General features: G+C 35.3%; 1 protein-coding gene across 1 annotated transcript in view; it reads right to left on the bottom strand.

Annotated features, from left to right (window-relative positions):
- Window positions 1-19,892, bottom strand: part of LOC111514155 (sodium/potassium-transporting ATPase subunit alpha) — a 102,560-nt gene extending 82,668 nt beyond the window's left edge. Inside the window, exon 1 of the mRNA XM_074182684.1 lies at window positions 19,509-19,892. Coding sequence (XP_074038785.1) covers window positions 19,509-19,629 — 121 coding nt within the window. The 5' untranslated portion in view covers window positions 19,630-19,892. The remainder of the gene's footprint in view (window positions 1-19,508) is intronic.
- Window positions 19,893-24,139: the final 4,247 nt, after the last annotated feature.

Raw genomic sequence — 24,139 nt, 5'->3', positions numbered from 1 at the left:
GTACCTATACCTATACATAGAATAATCAATGAAATGCTCATTAACCTTATGAAATTGACCAAAAATCGTAACATGGGTTTAATTTTTGGTGGATTTAGAGAGGACAAAGGTACGCGTAATCCTTTGTTGCCCCAACTGTGAAAATACCAATTTGTGAAGAAAACAGGAAATGAAATTACAAATGGGTCAGTGAAATTTTAATACGTACAAACAATTATGCGTACACGATTATATTAATAAATTGCTCATCTCCACAACTGCTTAACTAAATGCGTCGTTGTTCAATATAAGCGCAGGTTCTTTAAATTTCTTTTTGAACCAATGTTCTTTCCTATGTTGATGTTGGTGGAATCCAAACAAGGTCCGCTATTCCAGTTTATCTAGTTTTTCTCCCCTGTGTATTTATTTTGTGATTGTAAGCAATTAATTAATTTATTGACTTTTAGTGAGTACGGTTAGAGTAATTCAAATAAAATTGATGAAATAGTGAGGATAACTTTCCCAATTTTCAGACCTTTCGTTCATCTAGATACTCTTCCAGCCCAAAAATACTTTTCACTACAACTTGATTTTTTTGTGGAAAATGATGAAAATTGATGTGACTGCATCGAGATCTTTCTGCCCATATAACTCACATTGAGGAACACCGATAGTTCAAACTCAATTCTGAATCATTCATATTCATTTAAATCGTAATAATGACTACCAAGGTAAACAATGTATTTGTCTCTAGTTCCCAACTTGAGAGAGAGAGAGAGAGTATTGCGTATTTTCAATTCCCTATAGGACTTGTTGCATTCACATGGTATCCGGTCAATCAATTCCTTAAGTTGTTTTCCGTGTTGGTGGCTTTGTTTTGGTGAGAAGGCTGCTACGGACGGTATGCCCAGATCTGAAGCAGGTTCAGACCTAATTCTTATCATTATCTCCGACAGTCCTCTTCATTGGGAAGAGATGGCACTGGCTGTCATGATCTTTTTTCTTATGGGACTGTTATATCTTCTAACCAAAGTCTTTTCTAACAGTTTTATGGAGTAACCATTCTGCTGAAGATATTTCTTGATGAGGCACAGTTTCTTGTCGAAACTTTCATTTGTGTTAGAGAGATTGAATGCACGATCAATTAGGGAATTAAATATTACTATCATCGTGGATTGATGGTGGTTCAATTAATAGTTCAGTACTGTCTCGTGTGAGTTGATTTTCTGTATCGTATCATTGCTCAGATAACTCGTCGTTAATATTTTTCACATTCGTCATTACTGACAAAGTAATATTTGTATGCTGGGGATATATGATTCTGAACAAGGAAATTCAATATTTTTTGTCGCCGTGAATTGTGATTTCTACGGCAAAGGAAATGTGGTTAAGATCAGCAATGGATTGATTCACTATCACGTGAGTGTAACTATCCAATACTATTCCAGTTTCATAGACATAGGCAGGGTATCTGCCGTGGTTAAGTCCGAGAATACCACCACAGTTAAGTCTTAACCGTTTCATAGTTACAAAGTAAGCTCTGGATATAGTGGTATCGTTAATAAGTGAAATATGAACAGGTTGAGATGGTTGTATCAATAAATAGTGATTGGAAGTTATTCAAAAAAAAAGTTTTCTAGAAAATTTCCCACCTATTTCATAATTTGGTTTAATAATAATAATACGTCTTGCCGAGATTATTGGAACTATTCGTTCCCCACCCTCAGGCTCATAAAAGCCAATAAGCCTGATGTAGTCCTTCTCGATTACCAGAGCAAAACTATATTTGTCGTGGAGTTTTCAGCTTCTGGCGGGACAAATATCGCCAGAAAAGAGGAGGAAAAACGGATAAAATATCGAGATTTTCTCTTCGAACTCTCTACTTTCGAATCTCAAAATCATACCGGCTTGCCGCACTAAGGCAGAAATCTTAGCCGCACAGGGCACATGATTCTCGAACCCAATGATCACTTATCCCACGATGTGGAGAGTGGTCATTGGTTGATAATGCTGGGGTGCCCTCCCGAATGTATCGGGGCTTCGGGGAATAGGGCCTGACCAGCGCACACTACGGTAAAAAAATAAGTCTTTATTATTTTCCACATACAGTACATCTATTTAAAAAAAATATATTTAAAAAAATTTGGAAAATAAGGAGCGAAGTTCATTTTCTCCATTTTACTTCATCAGGAATATGTTCTTCCACTTAACTCTACCAAGACCGAGTATATCTTTAAAATTACCTATCTTAGTTATTGTAGACAGTTTATTGCATCTTTTGCTTGCTTGATTGTTCACTGTATTGCAAACAGAAACAACTATTCGATTTCTTTCAGAGAGTTTATGGAGAATTTTCCTGATATAAAAACGCAAGTGGGAGGGTAGTTAAATGTATTACTGCTGATTGCTTTCAGCCAGTTGAGTTTGTGAATCATTAAAGTTTGATAGTTCAGAACAAGAGCTGTTTTGTTGTCAGTTTTTTGCTGCATGACTTTGACCAAAGGTTAAAGTGTTCATTAAACACAACACAGGGAGATTGATGATGAATTTTTAGATGCTGTACGGCATATGAAAGTGTCATGACACTTATTAATCATAATCAACGAAACATTTTATGAGTGTGCTATATACGGATCATCAACTGTCCGTCAAACAAATAAAGTATCCGGAACAATGATCACCACGCACAATGGGTAAAATAAACATGCCTGCATTTGCTGGCCAATAAGATTTAACTGCAATCGGCTGGCGGTATTCATTTAGATATATCGCTACAGGGTCGGAGTGATGAGTTACGTTTCAATGTACATATAGCGTATTTTGAATTTGAAAAGTTTTAGAGTGACAATTACTGATATGACTGAATAAACTGCTAATTTGTGTCCCTACACTGCACCTAAAGAAAATCCTATACCCAGCCGCATATTATTAAAAAAAATTCAATTTCGATGGTTCCTTAGTGCAACTCTGTACAAGCAGACTTGTTTAGATCACGTGCACTATGCATGATAATGTTTCGGAGCACTCTTTTGCTTGTACGGACAGAGTATAGAAAACTACTTCAACAAAGCAGGGATCGACTCAGAGTAATTCCGGGTGACACTACATTATTCATATAGAGGATACCTAAATAAAATAAGGCTGTGTAACGGACACCTTAGCTGCAGGCAATGCAACAATGGGGCGGAGACAATTTGTCAATCTTTATGCGCAGCATTAGATCACAGGAGGTAAGCAATTTATAGACAACCCAAATTATGTACAAGTGGATATGAGAAACATCCAAGGGGAGCAAAAACGAAATGAGCCTATGAGGCTGCAGTGTTTTACGAAAAATCGGAAGAAATTAGCAAGTCAGTTCCAAGCAGCAGCAAAAATAAATGTATTCAATAACTCATAGTGAAAATTGTAATTCTGTTCTGCATTTGGTTATATCTTTTTGAGATTCGTTGTTCTTAGATATGGGAACTAATTTCGAGCATGTTTTCCTGAACTAAATGGCACGTGCGTACGTGGATAGCTTGTCAATAATCCCTGATTCGTGTGTTTGTGTTGCTTCATCTGAACAGTTATTCCACTGTATATGTTGTTATTATTTCAACAAGATCAGATTTTATAATTGTCATTATTGAGATGTTGAGAGACGTAATTCTTTCAGATTTGAGTTGAAGAAGAAGTATTATTCCATTGAAAAAACTTATAGTAATATGCATCATGTACTATTTTAATAATAATCGTCTTTATTATTTCCACATTCAAAAGAATACCATAAATATTAGGTTCATATATGGAAATAAAGGGCGAAGTTTATTTTCTGTTGTGTAAACACGACAGAAAATATTCTTCCACTCAACCCCAACAAACCTGTGTAATGATACAAGAAAAAAAAAGAACAAGAAGAAAAAAAATCATTCTTATAAAATTTGAGATTCAATAAGATGTTCTTTGTAAAATTGTCTGAATTTGTGAGCATTTTGTGTTCTCATAATATTCAAAACCGGATTGCACAGAGAATAGATTTGGTAGAAAAACGACCATCTAAAATATTCCGTTCTAAAGGGCGGTACAGTCGTAGGCCTTTATTTCGAATATTCAGATTATGTAGTATATAATCTGAATATTGAGAAACTTTTTGTCGTCTTCTAATACTGTAGATTAATCTCTGACATGAGTTTTGCAGTTTATGTATCTTTTTCTTATAGAGTGTTATTAAATTAGGGCCGTAGAGAGAGTCAGCATAATTTAAGGCCAATAAAACTAGCGTTTCAAATAATGATTTTTTAACTTTAATGGTTACCAAATGTCGATTATTATATATCATTTTTAGATTACAGTACGCCTGTTGTAATTGTCTATTTATATGTTTTTGAAATCTCAAGTCAGGGTCCATAATTACTCCTAGGTTTTTTGCTTCCTTAACCATTTCCAGCTTCTTATCATTTACCGTAATAATAATAGAGACCTCAACTTTTTTACGATGAAGTCTGCTTCCAAACAACATAACTTTTGATTTTTCAAGAGTAATAAGTAGGCACTGAACTCTTTGGCAGATTTTACGAAGGCCCCAAGATCATTATTAATAAGATTGCATGCGTCATCCCCCATATGTGGAAGGAAACTATAGTAAAGTTGGGTATCATCAGCATATAAATGAATATTGCAGGCTTTCATTCCAGTTACCAGATGAGAGGAGTATATAGTACATAGAAGAGGCCCCAGTATAGATCCCTGCGGGACACCTGTCTTGAGTTTCAAATATTTAGAGATCTTATCTTCGAGAACAACTTTTTGCTGCCTATTCTTGAGGTAATTGCCTATTAGCACTCGTGAATTTCCTGGAAAACCTATATAATGTAACATGTTTAGTAACGAATAGTAATTAATTGTGTCGAAAGCACGACTGAAATCAGGTAAAACTAGCAGTGTGACCTTGATCAGTAGCTCTTAAGATATCATCAGTGATGTGGAGAAGTGCTGTCGTACAGCCATTACCACTACGGAAACCGGATTGAATTGATAGTAATAAAGAGTGACTACTTAGATAAGACTTGATTTGTTTTTTATCGACCTTTTTTTGGGTAATTGTTACCTTCCACAATCTGAAAAAATATAAAAATTATAATGGAGAACTTTATACAAGTGTAGAAGGGCAAACTTTTTAGTTTACCCCGATAAGTTACTGCGTAAAAATCAAAGTATTTTTCACAAAGAAAAATTTTCTATTTATCAGTAACTTGTCGTATTTCACAATTTTGCCTATCAAAAAAATTATTAAGAAATTATACTTATCTTTTACGTTTCGGAGGCCAAAATATGCCGCCGTCTTCAGAAATGGATAAAAATTCGAATATATACGCAGTTATTCCTTTTTTTGAGAGCTTATTTCTTTACTTTCTCGACAGATGTCAAAGAAGTTTTGAAATATGAAATTATGTCAATGTTGTTGATTGACAACTGAAATATTCGATGTAATACAAGGTACTCTCCGATATCAGTTTGTTGCCATTTCGCCACTATCCAAAGTTTTCTTCAAGATGGGTAGCCAAGTACGGTCTATTTCTAAGGAGCTATTCGAGATTGTGGAAGGTAACAATTACCCAAAAAAAGGTCGATAAAAAACTGATTTTTTCCTCCACAAAAAATGACTTTCGTTGAATACTTGATTTGTGTTTCCATATCTTTCTCTAGAGCTTTCGACAAAGTTGGCAATATACTTATTGCTCTTAAATCTTTAAATTCATTTGATTTTGTCTGCTTAGGTAAACAAGAGCATTTTTCCACATTGCTGGATATTTATTTTCAGTTAAACAGAAATTCACTATATGAGTAATATACGGTACTATATGAGGACAGCACAGTTTAATAAGTTCTATATTGAGTCCATCACATCTCTTGGCATTAGTTTTGATCTCATAAATTATTTCGTAAAAACTTGATAGCTCTCAGTGTTTTCTACATACCTTTGGAGGTGACATTATTAAATTGATGAAGAAAGTACGCTCTTTTCTCCGTTTTTATGAATTGACTTGTGAAGTTGCGAAGTTCTTTATATGCTCGCAAATGAATATCAGATTTTGTTCTCCTGTATTTTTTCAATGCTTTATTTCTCTCTTTCATCATTTGTGCAACTAAGGAGCTTTAGCTTTCGTTACTCTAGATCAGTGGTTCCCAAACTGGGATACGCGTACCCCATGGGGGTATGCAAACATTTTTAGGGGGTACGCGGCTAGCCAAAAAACCATTAAATTTTAATAGCGGAAAAAACTCTAAAATCCAAGGTATACGCACGGTGGGCGTTTCCCTTAACAAAGTAAAACTTTGATAAACCTCCAGCATATGTTTTTTACATCCCTTTCGTTTTGCTAAAATTTTTGTTTTCCATTTTAATGATGACTAAATTAAAATAAAATACCTAAATAAATAAAATGAAATGATTATAAAAATCAAAAGAACAATTATTTTTGATTATAATGTGAGCGGGATAAGGGAGCGCAGAGTTCAAGTCTCAATAGTGTGAAAAGTGAAGGAAAGAGCAGGTGTGCATTGAGAAGTGAGAGTAAAAAGGTGGGGGGATGGAAGGTCAAAAGGAAATTCCCTTCTACCTATTAAACACCGCCAAAGCAGTGTTTTTGCAGTAGTCAGTGTTACCTGTCAGTGTTACCTGTTAATTATAAAAACCAAAAGAACAATTATTTTTGATTATAATGTGAGCGGGATACGGGAGCGCAGAGTTCAAGTCTCGATAGTGTGAAAAGTGAAGGAAAGAGCAGGTGCGCATTGAGAAGTGAGGGTAAAAAGGTGGGGGGATGGAAGGTCAAAAGGAAATTCCTTTCTACCTATTAAACACCGCCAAAGCAGTGTTTTTGCAGTAGTCAGTGTTACCTGTTAATTTCATGATTAGTCAATGGTATTTAAACAATAACGACTATTAAAAAGGAGCTGTTTATTGAAATCTCGTGTGATCCCACGTTGAAAAAGAAATACTCTGGTACTATATTGTTAGATTCTTGGATCTGTGTTGGGAGGGAGCACAAAGAACTGTCTCGCACTGCTAATAAATTTCTTGTTGGGTTTTGCACCACATATTTATGTGAGAAAGGGTTCTCAAGTTTAACTTATCTTAAAAATAAATACAGAAATGAATTAAATGTCGAAGATGACTTAAGATTGTATTTAACTGGTTCAGAACCCAATATTGAATATATGTTCAAACAGAAACAAGCGCACCCTTCTGACTAATTTTTGTTTGGGAATTCAGCGCTTTTTGATATTTTTATTTTGTCTTGTTTGTTTGAAAGCAATCAAAATTAAATTATGTATAAATCTCTACATAAATACGTATAAATATAATTATATAAATATGTATAAAATGTATAAATATCAATTACGTGAGCAATATATATTTGTTTTTATTTAAACATTTCTAATTAAGTTACACAGGTTAAATCTATACTAAATAGAAAACCTTGAAGCTTTTGATATGGTTTTTTTACTACTGAGAAGGGGCACTCAAAATTTTTTGGTGCTAAAAAGGGGTACAGTGTCTAAAAGAGTTTGGAAACCCCTGCTCTAGATAACGAAAGCTAAAGCTACGTGGTAGAAGGAAAGAGGTAGAAATTAATTTTGATAACTGCTGAAACAATTTGAAGGAATAGGCAAATAAGTTAACGGCAATATTTTATGGGAATATTATTGCCATAACAATTTTTCCCATAATTTCTTCGTAACTTTCTTTGTTATCAAAAACATGAAAAATATATCAAAATATTACAATTCGAAATTGTGTGAAGTAAATAATTGCAAAAAGATGAAAAACTAACCATATGAAATATAAAAGTCTATAATTAAGTTTCTATTCCGTCTGTAATTTTTCATATGGTGTTTCTTTTCTAGTTATTTTCGAAATGGAAAGAAAAAACTGGCCAATGAAAAGTTGAACAACACGCTGAGGAGATTGATGTACCAATAACTTCTGGAGCGGAAGTGGAAAGAAGTAGAAAGATCACCTTCTTAGATACATTTTTTATGTCAATTTAAATTCACTTCGGTTTATATGTAATATAGAATAGGATTAGTAAGACAAAGAACCAGAACTCGCCATATAATAATATTTTGAAAATATGTAAAATTCCACTATGAACTGCATGACGTGTTTTAGCGATGTCTGCGAACACGAAAAATTATGTTTAAAAATACTCATATGTGACGTTAAGTCGCCACGTAACAGACATCCTACTTTGCCAGCGACGAATAAAAATACCCTTGATTAATTTCTGGAACTTCGAAAAGGCATCACGTCAATTCGTTTTTATGTATTGGACAGGATGTAGTCATTTGACTTAAAGAAGGTTTTTCATTGAATGAAAATACTACATGAAGTTTTAGTGGGTGATGTTGACTCATAATAAGTATATTCTAGAGAAATGTATTTCAGTGTTCCACATATAACTCTAGAGAAATACAGGCCGAATATTTCGTTTGGTTCGAAGAATCATGTTTTAAATTTCCTGAATCTATGCAGTGTACACAGGCACCGATCTTGAGTGCCTTAAGGATTTTCCTGTAGTGCTTGTGTTTTGTCCTTAAAAAAACAGAAAACAGATATTTCTGTCGCATTTGATTATTTTCCATGCTCTCATTGATTTTTACAAGTCGGATAAGTTATGATATTCAACTCGATTCCAACAGAAGAGAAAATTGAAGTCAACACCTAAGTAACAACTGAGTTCTATATCATCAAGCTTAGCGAATCGACCTTTACATTGATAATGAGATAACGACATAGGTCAACACTACATGTATAATAGTACCTCATTTTACATTTTTTGTACATTCTCTTTGTCAGTAGCTCTTTCAAAATCGAGTGAAAACGAAAGTCGGACGTCACTAACATTTAATATGAACTTGCCAACACCGTAAAACTCATTCATATCGTCTAATTTAATGTTATTCTTGTTTCTGTATTCTTCTAGTTCACATTACGAAACAAAGACCCTATATTTGGGATTTTGTTAAGAAGATATTTGATTGAATAGAACTAATTGAATAGTCATGTCATGTATTAATTAATGTACTTTTTTCTGCTTTACAAAACTTATATACATTTCGGTTTGAAAGTGGGGATAAGTCTAAATGGTAATAAAAAAATTTGGGTGTTAGTTCCTGATGACTGAACCATTTTCTCATAGAATCTACGAATTATATATGTATTTCATCAGTTTTTTCGGAAAATGTAAAGTTCCACTAGATTAAAAAAATTCGTATATATAATCATATAATTTATATTAACACAAGTTATAGAACAATGAGAAAGAGAACAGAGGCATATTTGCAGGAGATGGACATTTTCAAAATTCTCTTGAATGAATTATTGTTTTGAAGTTACCTACTTGCATAAAAGCTTTTTCGAAATTCAAATGAATAATTTTTTTTCCATGCGAAAATCGTACGCCAACGAAAAAACAAATCTTATTTGCTCAGAAAAGACTAATAATCTCTAAAATGATTGTTGCTTTGAGAAAATGCAATGGCATATCACTTTTTGAAATTATTCAGTGCACAGACGCCAGTGGCAAGAATAAAAAATTGAGTTGCACAGCAGAAAATGCATTTTGATACTAAGAAGTATACTACGTTTCACAAAAATATTTAGTGTCATACCAGAGTTATTATAAGAGATATTTTCCCAAAATATTAAAACCCTGTATTTTGAAAGAAAATACCTTAATGATATAATTCACATATTTTTCCCGAAAAGGATTTGGATAAAATCTCCTTGAAAATTGGTAATTCATTAAAAAACACCCTCTATAAAGAAACTCATCATCACTAGGATGAGTTTTTTATTGTGACTGTTTATCTTTGGAACTCTTGAAAGTTTGTCATCATGAATATATTCTTTCTGGAATGTTTAATAGTGGTTGATGTTTCAAACAATTTGATGGAACTAACTACAGCTTATAAAATATAAGAAGAAACCTGTGAATTATTATTACCATATCAAAATTCAGAAATTTACGATAACCTCTGAAATATCATAAGACAATGGGGAATGTTCCTAAATTTGGGTTATTACAGCAAATGCAAGTTTGAACAAAATAAAGTTGAGTTCAATTCATGAGTTTTTCAAATTCACTTCGAAAAATATTCAAATTGATGTTTCAAATGTTGGGTTTTAATTTTTAAAGGGGTTAGTTTTTAATTTACATATTGGCAACAGCGCCTGGAATGCTAGATCGGAGTTCAGGTTAGTAGTATGCTAGAAGAAGAAGAATCATGTCAATAGTGTCAAATCTGTCAATACGTCCATTTTTATTATGATTTCATTAATTTAAAACTAGGTTATAGTCCAATACCACCTCCACAAGCCAGATAAACAACAGTTGTTTTGTTATTTTTTTATATAGAGGAAGATAGGTTAAGTGCACAAAATGTCATATGTCACAGAATGTCTCGGAACTCGGAACATAAGTAAACAGTTCTCATACAGTTTGTTTGTCTCATACAGGTAACAGATTCATTGTCCTTTATTAGCTATAACCGATGTTGCCAAATGGTGAAATAGAAACGAATCCCTTTAAATGTTGAATGCATTATTTCATTCTTATTTTTTGAGTATTTAAATAATATTTTAAAGAAAAAGGTTGAAATGATAAGTTTAAAATGAGTTGTTTTAGATCTCTTTTATGAAAATTACTTGAGGAACATTCCCCATTGTTGGTGGTCATTATTCGGTAATTTCAATCGTATTTTTTTTGTTGTCGATTTTCCTCAGTATAGAAAAAGAACTCACATGTTAGCTTTTTCTGAGAAAAAAGTTAAACATCAAATTTCTGGAAAGCAAATGAACCAATTTTGAAAAAAATGTGTGGTAGTTTCTCCCCATAAAAAGTGATGAATTTTTAAAATTAGATCCCATCGAATTGAAAATAAACCTCTTTTTTTTAAAGTTTCTGATCACACGTCCGATTCGTTATTGCACGAGGGATAAGTTTTGTTTTTTTTTAGAGACAAAACACAAGCATTACAGGAAAATCCTTAAGGCGCCCTCAGAGCGGTGCCTGTGCGAAAGTAGCGATTCACATTGGATTTGAATCGCTGGAGATTAAATCCATTTGGAAAAACGTTCTCAGGAAGTTCGAGGTGTACTGAGTTGAACCTCAAAACGATGCGCAGCCACAGTCCGTCGCGTATTTCTGATATGTACTGCTCACCGTGAAAGTATCTATAGAAGAGAGACAAATCTCCAAACTTTCTTCGATGCTCCAGGCTATAAAGGTTGCACGTGATGTTCGCGTGTTCAATCAGGCGGATGGCTATTTTCTGGATGGAATCCAACAAATTGATATCACTGAAGATTTTTCTTGCCCTGTATGGGAATAGGCTGAAAGTGTGCAATCTCCAACAAGAAGAAAAACCCCCTTTCTTGTAAGACAGGTTGTAATGTCTGCAAAATACTGATGCAAGTTCATTTGCGCACTTTTTAAAAACGATGACGGGCATTTCATCAGGGCCAGGCCCCTTGTTGATATTGAGCCGTTTCAAAATTCGCCTAACTAGACGCTGTCGAAAAGTAATTTTCGGCATTGTGGATTCTAGCATGGGAAAAGTGGGTGGCGCCTTTCCCAGAAAATCGACTGTGGAGTAGGACGAAAATTGTTCAGCTAGTAGATTTGCTTTTTCTATGGCTGTTGTTGCAATTGAACCATCCGCTTGAATTAGTGGTGGAATTATGAATTTTGTAAAATTCTGATTAACAGCATCAGCTACCGACCAGAAGGATCTAGATCCGTTGGGATTGGCAAGCATATTATCCCTAATTCTCTGATATTGAAGTTATTTGCTTTCATGTATCTTAAATTTGCAGCTGTTGCGAGCATTAACAAACCTAGTTCGGTTTTCGGCACTGGGATATTTGCGCCACTGCCGGTAGGCGAGATTTTTGAAGGCGACATCTTGCTTGCAATTTTTGTTGAACCAAGGTTTACCGTTAGAAGATCGTTCCATTGAAAAAGGAATACATGCATCCATGGATGATAGAATAACTTCCGTGAATTCAGAAGCACAAGTTGGTGGATCTTTAGAGCTGAAACAAACATCTAACCAGGGGAAATTTCGGAAATGGTCTTGAAGATTCTCCCATTCAGCTGATCCAGAAGACTAGTATATTCTCCATCACGATCAGGAATCCTGGTTGGTTCATTAATAATCTGAGTAAGTCCGCTGCTTATTGCAAAAGCCTCAGCTTCGTGACCTTGTTCGTCGTTGATATTTGAAAATTTGAGCCATTCGATATTGTGGACATTGAAGTCACCAAATATGGAAATTTCGGCACTGGGATGATTGATTTGCAGAAAGTCAATGGTTGCAAGTGAAGAGAATAGTGCCTTATATTGTGTATCGCTAGGTGGTCGATAAACGCAGCATAGGAATTTGGTGATCTTCTGTGATATTATTTTGAACCACATAACATCAAAGTTTCGGGGTTCCAACATTTCCTCTCGTTGACAGAAGAGATCGCTTCTGATAACAAGAGATATTCCAAAGTTACGTCTGAATCGGGAGTGGAAATAATAGCCGGGATATAGAAAATTGATAAGGTTTGTTGAAACTGACTTTGGAAAGTCTTGTACATAAATAAACAATAATTTTATTCATAGAGACAAACAATTATTTCGATACATTCTATATCGAAAATAAACCAACCAACTTGCATATGCGCTTAATTATGTCATTGTATTTATAGTAGGTCTCAGTTCATTATTCACATTTAACATAAAATTAATATTTTGGCAGACTGCATTCACTGTAATTAATTATTGCTCTTAAATATCTTTGAAGAGATACGTATTTTTCAGAAAATTCTTGGATAATTAACTTTTGTCATTTTAGGTAAAAGACGCACTGATATACTGGAACATTAAAACATTTTTTCAACAATTGAACAATTGCTGATAAAAATTAGAAATCAAAATGTCGACAACTCCTCGTTTATGCAGTAGTGTCTGAAATCTTTTAACATCAAAATCGAATCAATAAGGTTATCTCCAACGGGCCCTGATGGTGCTCGAACATGTTCAACAGATTTCTACTGCAAAGTGAACTGAACTGATAAAGTTACTGTAGTTGATATTACTATCGCTTCCGTTACTTGGAAATTGATTATCGCTAGGAACCATTTTGTTTCGGAAAACATCATTGATTAACACAACTTTCGAATATGAATGTATCGTTGGTAAATTTTTAAAAAATGTCAAAGTACTCGAAGCTTGCAAGTTTTATAAATATTCGTATATCAATGTAACTGTAATATGTAGTATAAACCCTCCACCCATGGCACTAAGATTAGAATTAGCCTGGAATATCTCTTGATTGTCCAATCCAATGGTTTTATGCAACCCATCCTGGGATACCAAGCGACCTCCCAGGGTATTTAGCATTGTTTTCATAAAGATGTCACCATGTATGTGAAAAACGCCTTCAAGAATAGCGCGCACTGGGTCTGGACGGTACGGAATGGACGGTACGGTACGGACGGTACGGAACAGAAGGTACGGTACGGACGGTACGGGATGGACGGTACGTGGAAACCAAAGGGTTATTATTTATTTACATCCAACAGGCCAAGGCCCAATAAAAGGAATATACAATAATAGAGCAGGTAACTATTTCTAGATAAATATAAGTATAAATAAACATTTTGATATTATGACAAGTGAAGAAGAAATTAATGTTAGTGAGAGAAGAAAAAGAAAATGCAACAATTCGAAAGACCATATTTTAGACTGAAACATGAATAGGAAGAAATTGGAACTTGAAGAGTTTCACATCTTTTTTCCTGACTTGATCTAGCACGAGTGCAAGTTCTTCCAGTACTTTCGGATTATTCACAAAAAAATTGAAGAACTTTCAAATGTTGTGAATATGAAACTTCAAAGGAAAACGGCAAATATCAAAAAATGTTATGTCAGAACCACCGTTCTAAATTACGGTACCTTCTGCAAACAGCATAATCAGCACGATCCATCGGAATGTCCCAAAAATCTTTCTCTCGGACTCTCACGGCGGAGGGTGCGGATCCCGTAAAGAAGCCTTGATAGTGCTTACAAACGTTGAAGAGAAGTTTGATATTGCTGTCACACCAGCACATCATGGTGTGTTATTCGGGAGTGGTAATTTATAACAAGAGCATTAGGTATTATGTACCTACTGCTGTTGAGCAATTGTCGTACCGAGAACTTGACGGCGCGGCGGTTTGCGTCGTTTTACGAAAGAGTGTACTTTTTATCTAAAAGGTGTAGTTAATCGTCGCAAATGTCGTTACTGGGCTGATAGCAGTCACAGGGTAATTCACGTGGTGAACACCCTGTGCTTTATAGAGGTTAGAGGGCAATATTTTCGGCATCAGTTCTCAAGTAAATTCCGCCTAATGTTTGCCTTTGACTAAAATCGTATGTTGGCATTTCGAAGCTTAATTTCAATGAGTAAACCGATATTCAAAGACAGAGTATCAATGAATAGAGAATTAAAAGCACCTTTCAGGTTTTGCCAAGGTTTTTGGAAAAAGACTCACAAATAAAATTGACGCGCTCGGTTATACCTACTTAGCGGTACCCTTTCAATGGCCTAAACTTTATATGGTTTTTTATTTGAGAAAAATGAGAAAAAGCAAATGATGTTCGGGTTCTCTACAATAAATGTACGAAGAGTTGTTAGAATTGAAGAAAAATATGTTATGATATCGTTGGCCGTTTTTCAGCTGATCCCGGCAAGACTTTCAAAGGTCTGTTAAATTAGACAAAAATTTTCTATTTTGGGGAACTATAATAATCTCTCTTCAGATCAAGAATATGAGTGGTTATTTTTGAAATATGCGCCAGAAACTAAAATTGTCGAATTTTATTTTTGATTGTACCGTATCATTTGGAATGATACAAAAAAAGTCAGAGGAATTTTCAATACGGTTTCATATTTGTTATAATCTGATATAAACCAATTTGCAATGCGGCGTTTCGTTCATTAGATTTCATTATCAACATTTTTTTGAAGAAGTGATAACTTCTTATGGGAGGATAAACCGCTTCGTTACCTAACGCGTTACAATTCCAGCCTTGTCTGGCTTCCTTTTCTCTCACGCATGAGTCAGCGGAAGGCAGGCTCCTTCTCTCTCTCTCTGACAGAAACTCAGTATTTACTATGCCATGGACATGTACTATTGACAGTATTATAAAAATATATCCAGCAAGTACGTAATATTAATTGATTATGTGAAACGTGGCTTAAAAATGATCATACTAATTTTGTGTATGTTCATTATTAGCATCATTATTTAATCCTACAAAAGTAACAATTGGCTTATGGTGGCTATAATATATGTACATACACAAAATAATCGATAGAAGATTTTATTGATAAATAACATTTACTTACATTTTCATATTAATATACATAAAATTTAAGTAATAACCTAAGCTTTTCTCAAGTTAAACAATTTAAATATTAAATAGTTCAACTTAGATTAGTTTAAGTTATCACTTCTATCGGGCGTCCCGAGTTTTTTTCAACGGTTTTTGTAGCCACTGCAATAACTAATTCAACTATGTATTAAAATACATGTGTTTTCGAAAAAATATCGATATTTTTCTATTCTAAAACAGGTATCTTAGAATTCAAAGATACATCAACTCGACACACTTTTTGAAAATTTGCAAGTAGAGGTTAATGCCCATGCATTCCAGGGGTTTTTGTATACATATGCAAGAACTGTTCAAAAGCCAATTTTTATGGAACATGGGGAATGTTTGTTTCTGATATTTTCTGACAAATATGTTTAACTGTCAAATTTACGTAAATAATCATTCAATTCATGTGAATCTGAAATCTACAAGTGTATACGATAAGGCTCGTCTGAAAGCAGCAATGATCAAGGAATCGGGTGCTTGGTTGAATGCTTTACCTGTCTTATTCTCTTGGAACACTATTTATTAGACGATGAGTCTTTCAGAATAGCAGTAGGACTTAGGATGGGTTTTATGTGCCTCATATTTGTGTTTGCGGTAGTATAGTTGATGAGAAAGGTACACATGGTTTGAGTTGCAGGAGAAGTGCAGTACATCTCAACATCACCAGGTGAATGATATATTGAAACGAGCTATGGTGTCAGCGGATGTTCCTGCAATTCTGGAACCCTTAGGTACCAGTCGAGATAATGGTAAACGACCAGATGGTATGTCTCTCATACTTTGGAAAAACGGTAAACCTGTGGTATGGGACTTCACTTGCGTTGACACGATCGCGGCTTCCCATTTAGCCGAAAATTCGAAGTCTTCTGGAACTGCAGCATTGTCTGGCGAAAAACTGAAACGAAAAAAATACCAAAATCTTGGTAAAAACTATTTTTCCATCCAGTAGCGGTTGAAACTTTTGGTGTTTATGGCTCGGAGTCTCTGTTATTCGTTCATGAACTTAAAATTATTCTTCCTTCACATAATTTTCATAAGCTCATGCATTGCTCTCATTTCAGTACGGAACACTAAAATCTCTTCGAAACAAGCCAAGATATGTGGATATTCATCAGTCTCATATCAAGGTTAATTCGCAAGTGATTGGTCCATCTTCTTCTTTTTCAGTGCGGTCAATAGACTCAGGTCATTCTTGCTCCCCAAATATGAGTTGCAGTCCTAGTGGTTCTGGTTCGCTTTCGGTGAAGAGCTTCATGAAGCAAGAACCGAATCGATCCCTCTTCGAAACCCTTCATCACTCGGAAGGATCGATTACCACTTGAGAAATGGTTCTCATGCAGATTCTGTGAAACATGTTCTTCTTTATGATTCAGTAGAGAGTTGTCCTGGAAATCTTGAGAAGAAATTTGGATTATATAATTTTGGACACACTTGCTACATGAATAGCATTTCACAAGTGTTGTTCATGACGAAGAATTTCAAGAACGAGGTTTTAATGATGAACGAGAATGTTTCCTACTTATTCACCAAACTCAAACACCTGTTCATGCAGCTGCAGTTTCGTAAGAATGTATCTTCTTTCCCTCCAACCGATTTTCTGGAGTGTCTGGAGTGAATTTCTGGAACTAGCGTTACTTAATATGACTAATAACCACTCTGTGCAAAGCTTATTGTTGTTTCATAATTTCATGATTTGTATTTTGGAAGTGTTGTTATTATATAAATATCATTATTCATTATACAATAAAAAAAATTGTGAAGGGGAAACCATGAATGTTTCTAATGACAGGAAAGTTGATATGATTTTCGTATACATGAGAAGTTTGAGAAAATTTACTGGACCTATAGCTTTGTAAGAGACGTCAGCCGTCCAAAAGATAAGAGAGCTTGCATGAAAAATTGAGATGAAAATACTATTACAAGATCGAATATACCTATGTTTAAGGAACGACAGACGGCAATTTGAATATTTAATGAGATATCGTGAATGACATAGATGGGTAGGAGTATTTTCGCAATACATTTTTTCTGTGTGTTACTTAGTATATTACATGTTCTTCCGATATGTGGAGTTTATGTATAGCTTTTGAGTTCTAGACGCAGAAAATATTGGTCCTTACTTTTTTGAGGTAGCTTTGACCTGGAATTGTGTGATCATATAGTGATGATGACGAAAACGTCGGGAAACACATGTATCGTAATCCAGGGGTCCGTATTTAAAGAAAAAGATGATGAACTCCACGGCCATCGCGTGGGTGTGGCGACCGTCTTGGGTGCCGCAATCCAGGGGGGCCGCCGGGAGTAAAAAAAATCATGCGAAAGTTATCAACCTTTATTGATAAGCACTTAGACAACTGTGTCGGTCTTTGTATTATACAATTACTGCATTGCTGAGTGTATAACATTATGTCTGTCTATGCATGATTGATAATGTAATAGATTACTCAGTCTCAGCAACTGTGTATGCTGACGAGCAACGCTACGCTGCTAACCAAACCACTTGATAAGCTACGCAAGCTTACGAATCTAAATCTGACACACGACAGTGACACACACACCACTCTCACAGCTGAAAAGAAGATCTGAAACAAACTTGCTTGGACCTTGAAAGACACTTAACAGACGAAACAACCAATGTGTCTGATATGAAAGGCATTGAGCTGTATCATGAACGTTTACATGTAAAATCGATTTTGGATTATGGAAACAAAAAAACATCAAAGTCACACCAAAAGGACTATTGTGTAAGATCAAAACCACAAACAGTACAGATTTGTTTCCAAACTTGTGGGTTACTAACAATATATGTGACAGTTGCTACTGCCGAACGAAGCTTTAGTAAGCTTAAGCTTATAAAAACGTAAGTATTTGCGCTCTAACGATGGCACAGAAAAGGCTGAACCCTCTCGCCATTCTACCGATAGAGAATGACATAGCAAAAACTTAGACTTCAAAGAAATTCTGAGAACATTTGCTAATGCGAAAGCCAGGCGAATGCCTTTCGAAGTTTAAAGTTTGTATATATGGACCACAAGAAAGAGCACCAAAGACATGAACAGAGAATGAAGAATCAAAGACTATAAATAAATAAATCAAATGTTGGTATTCGTATATGTATTTAATGTATATTAAATATGTAGTGGAGGGTGTGTGGTGCGTGATGCTGTTATTTATAATAGCTGCCGGTTTTTTCCAGTCCGGAACACGGCGGGTCCATAGATAATAGATAATGGAAAGGCTCTAAAGAGCTAGGATATTATCCACCCCAACCAAAACTGGAATGGAAAAAAAACGGGTTTTACCAAGAGAGGGTATCATTCAAGATGGAGGGGGTAAGAGCCAAAAACGAAATTCGACAATTCTAGTTTTTGACGAATATTTATTTTGAAAACAACCATTGTTATTGTCGATCTGAAAAAAGGTTATTCTAGTTAACCAAAATAGGAAACTTTTGTTCAATTTAACCGACCCTGTAGGTCTTACCGTTTTCTAGCTAAAAAACGGCCCGTATATTAATGAAGAGCTTACTTAAAAAATGATTCGTTTTTGAAACTAATTAGGTCAAGAACATATAATCGATCGAATGATCATGTCTCCTCATTTTTGTGACGTGCCACTTTTGAAGAACCGCTGAATTTGTAAACATGTTTATGATCCTTTTGAATAACATCAACATAGTTTTAATTGAGTATTTATCAAATCCCTGGGTAATTTTTTCATCAATCGTCAAGCCAAATAAAATAGCAATTGAAGATGTAATTAATGACATCACAGTTGTAGCTAATGGTCCCTTTTCCTCAAATGACTTCGTTTTCAACGTGGAAAATGCCCTTAAGTGAGACATTTTCAAAGCAACAGGCAGTATCTTTTTCTCTCGGCAATGTAGACCTTTCAAATATTTCTCTAAAACACCTTGTAACTCAAGTGTACCCACTCATCAATTTCAAATACCGAAATAGCACAGACTAGAAAATCACATCAAAAACAAGATTATGCCGGCCAACTATTTCTATACCTACATCTAATTTATTCAAATTTGAAAGTAAACAAACAAATTCCACAACTCACTTAATTGTATCGTATGGTGATCGGTGACAACCTCTTTCCTGAAGTTTTCCAATCGAGCGAGGGAAATTTCTTTTCTGGAAAGGGATTTCCTCCTTTCGGCTTTTTTCTTGAACAGAGGCATTTTCGCCAAACTTGTATCCGCACAGTATACACCACGGAAGAGTTAAGGTCACAAACAATTAGAAACTAACATTTTAAAGTTTACTCGAACAATCTAAGGAAGAAGTGTTAATGTGGGTCGCGTGTATTGAAAATTTAACTAAAAATACATCCGTAAATCTGAATATATCTGGAATACTGGAGCGAGCACGATTCTAGCCGAACTTCCACTGAAACTGAAACGGATTTTCAGTTGATTTCAGGAGCGGTCATGTTTAAAAAAAGAATTCTGCTAGAAAATTACTGAGTTTCCACGAACTTTCGATAATATGTATCTGTTGCAACATGAAGCCACCGGCGATAGTGGATCGAAAGTGACGGATGATATCGACGGTGATATGGGATTTTTCCAGTTTTAGCAGGTCGTTAGGGTGCGGAAAGGTATAAGTATTAATTTCATCCAGACTTGATACGACCTAGATCAGGGACGGGCTTAACCAGCCGTCAAGGGGACCACACCCACGATGGTTACGTTCAATAGAAGCTAAATAAGTCACGCCAGAATTTCGCGTAGGTATAATTATTTCCTAATCAAATAATGAAAAATCAAGATGGAAATGTACAAGCACTGCAGGAAAATCCTTTGAACGCCTTGAGAATGGTGCCTGTGTGGATATAGCGATTCAAGTTAAATTTAAATTGCTGTATATATTGAAATATAATCTCAACTCCAAAATACAAATCATGAAATTATAAAACAACTACAAAAATTAATTGGCGCTCCGGGGCTACTTCATTGATTCCAGTGGCGCATTTGCTTTTTCAGCTGCAGAAAAAACCGGAAAAACCTGCAACACCACATCATCTGAAGATCTTGATCTGCCAATGTCCTCTCTCTCATAAATCAAAATGTAGGGTGTCTCCAGAGGCTCCATTAAATTCAGTACATCGCCAGAACACTTAAGCGGCGTTCCCACGAGGCGTTAATCACGACAGTGAACCACGCTTTCGTGAAATACACTTCTGTGTGAACGCATAGTCGTTAAACTTGCTTTCGTGAGGAACGGCGCACGACTCAAGCGTGGATAGATCAAACCTGTTTGATTTTCAGTCGTGATATACCGTTCGTGAAGCCAAGATGTCGTCACAGCAACATGGCATTATAAGTTTAACGACAGTGAAACTACGCGTTTTTTGGAGTTATATTCGATGGAAAAGGTGTTATATGATCCAAGTTTGGAGGAATACCGTGATAGATGTTAGCGCTGTATCCATTCTCTAACCCAAAAACGTCTTTTTTTTCGTTTTCTTGTAATTGTGTCCTGTAAGCACTCCATCTTTTTTGCTAAGATAGTAGCAAAAAACGAACTTAGAACAGCACAACTTTCAACAACTAGATCATTCATGATCGATGTTTCGATGGTGACTAGTCGAAACGCGAGGCGTGAACGGCACGAACCCCCCAACCGTGTGAACGTTTTATAAATTCACACTTTCGTGAGTGTCACGAACGAAAGTTGACTAGCGTGGTTAACTGTCGTGATTAACGCCTCGTGGGAACGCCGCTTTAGTGACACGTCCGTTTCGTCTTTGACTAAGGCGTAATATTGACCAGATTTAACGCCAGAACCATAGTGAACAATGACTGCATGAAGATTATAATAGTGGCCTGCTAAATTGAAGTATTCATCTATTTCGAACCTTCGTAAGAGTTTGGTGTTTCCGTCAGAGGTTGAGTCATGTTTGAAGATCATCAGTGTTATTATTAGATTGACTGGTACCTCAGCTATACTTGTTTTTTTATAACAGTCAGTTAGTTTGGCGCATGTTTGTCAATACAGTCGATCATCATCTGTTAAAAATTCCATTTTCAGATGATTTAACAATAAGCTTTGCACGGACTGGTTATTAGTCATATTAGGAAACGCTAGTTGGAATTTCAGAAATTCACACACTTTTTGCAACCTCTTCAACATTTACTAAAAGTCAACAAGCGAGGATTTTTCCAGCGAAAGATTCACAAACACAAGACGAGATAGACTGTACGGAGTCATTCAGTCCAGAGCGGTCAGGAGTATTGATTCTGCTATTGTTTTGCTCACAAAGAGTATTCAACAAAAACCCCAAGAATTCGGAACAATCCTCTTGTTGTCCTAACGAGTATCTAGTGGACTTCAAAGACTCCAGGAAATCGGTTGGAGGGAAAGATGATACAGTTTTACCAAACTGCAGCTGCATGAACAAGTGTTTGACTTTGGTGAATAAGTAGGAAACATTCTCGTTCTCGTTCATCATTAAAACCTCATTTTTGAAATTCTTCGTCGTGAACAACACTTGTAAAATGCTATTCATGTAGCAAGTGTTTCCTAAATTATCTAATCCAATTTTCTTCTCAAGATTTTCAGGACAGCTCTCTACTGATTCGTAAGGAAGAACATGTTTCACATAATCTGCATAAGAACCATTTCTCAAGCTGACATCGATCCTTCCAAGTGATGGAGGATTTCGTGGAGGGATCGATTCGGCTCTTGCTTCATGAAGATTTTCCACTGAAAGGGAATCAGAACCACAAGAACTGCAACTTATATTTGGGGGACAAAAATGAACTAAGTCCATTGACCGCACTAAAAAGTGGATCAATTACTTGCGAATTAACCTTGATAGGAGACTGATGAATATCCACATATTTCGGCTCGTTTCAAAGAGATTTTAGTTCCGTACTGAAATAAGCAGGGCAATGCATGATCTCATCAAAATTATGTGAAGGAGGAATAGTTCCAAGGACCGAAGCAGCATTACAACGTTGAATAGCAATACTAATTATTAAAAAAAAAGAAGTAGAACGGTGTATTTTATATTTATTTCAAAAAATTGTCTGTAGAAGTTTTTTTCGCAAGGGTCTTCTTCTTCAAATGAAAGAGTTATCGAAAAGTTCAGTTCGAGGTGTGTTGAGTTAAACCTCTTACTTTGCAGCAGTTAACTCATTTTGAATACTTCCTGTGAGAGCGAATCGGCTGAAAACGAAATAATCTTACACGGTGCCATTATGTTGTGCCTGGGATGAGAAGTTCAAATTCGAAACGAAGGTATGAGTCATTTAAGTCTATATATCTAATGAGAAAACAATTGAAACTTTTTTTTTTGAAAATGGCGCCGTAAGAGACATTTTCTCTAAATTCAATATGGCGACACTATAACGTCTTCTATATAAATATTGTCAGACAACTTTATGCAGTGAGTAACAAGAGACAATATTTGTTCAGTGTTTGTATGATTCAATTAAAATTTATATTTTTCTTCAATTCTCATTCATTTTTAATGCCATTTTTTACTTCATTCACTTAAAAAATCTAATTAGAAAGTATTATTTTTAAACATTTAAATTACCTAAAAGAACAATTTATTCAGGTCAGTATCAACTCACCTACAGTATAGGTTAATGGACTGACACCTATCAGAAGACAACTACTCCCCTGGCTAATACCACGAATGGCGTTGAATTATATTGTTGTTCGTCGTTCGCTTCAGCTTTGTTCTAGGAATGATACTCTGAAAGGAATTCGATTTTCAATTATGGGAAATTATCGATTCTTCTGTGAAGAATCCTGTCGGATATAATCCAACGCCCTTCGTGGGGAGTAATTGTTTTATGGTAGGTGTCATCCTACAGTGTAGGTGAGTTGAGACCAGCCTCAACGAATTGTTCTTTTATATAATTTGATTTACAGCCCGTCTTTATTTTTTTTGCTGTCACAGAGAATTAACCGCATAGTACTTTAACATTGTTTTGTGATACAAGAGGTCAACTTAAAGTCTAAAAAATAGCATTTTCTATCAAGATTTTCGAGAGGAATGAATTGAAAAATAATCAAAATCACGTGAAGTGGTAAGAAGTTAACAATTCCTGAATTTTTATCAGAAAACTGAGCAAACGCCGTCTTTTGTTTCTATCAACATCAAGTTATTTGACAATATATTTATAGATAACGTCTTAGTGTTGCCATATTGGATTTGAAGAAAATGGCTGCTACGGCGCCAATTGAAGAGAAAATGATCACTTGTGTCACATCGTTGAAAATTTTTAATTCGAGTTCATTTTCGATTGACACTAAATAGATGTTCAATTGTTTTTTCATTGAAAGTATTAGCACCAGGAACTATACGTTCGTTTATAATTTTAAATTTTCAAGTGATAAATTCTTACGGGAGGTAAACCGCTTGGTAACGTAACGCACAATGGCGCAAGTATGTCTGGCTTACCTTTCTCGTCACTCTAACACACAGCGTTAGCCGTATCTCGAACAAACCATTCTCTCGCCTCTCTTCGCATGACTCAGTGTTCAGTGTGATGTCGATATATGCTGTTGAAAAGCAGAAGATGATCCTCGGAGCAATACAGAATCTCCTAACGAATTCGAACTCGGATAGATAAAGAAATTCCAAAGATATTTCCAAATCGGCAATGAAGTAGTAGCCTCTATATATCAAGTTGATAGGACTAGTTGACTAGATAATCCTGAGGATTGATTCCT

This window comes from Leptinotarsa decemlineata, unplaced genomic scaffold (assembly GCF_025532065.1).
Source record: "Leptinotarsa decemlineata unplaced genomic scaffold, Ldec_3_MD MMD2_tig00026328_RagTag_RagTag, whole genome shotgun sequence".
In the NCBI taxonomy this organism is placed as follows: domain Eukaryota; kingdom Metazoa; phylum Arthropoda; class Insecta; order Coleoptera; family Chrysomelidae; genus Leptinotarsa; species Leptinotarsa decemlineata.
Note: the sequence above shows the minus strand (reverse complement) of the source record. Positions and strands in the feature narration are given on the sequence as shown.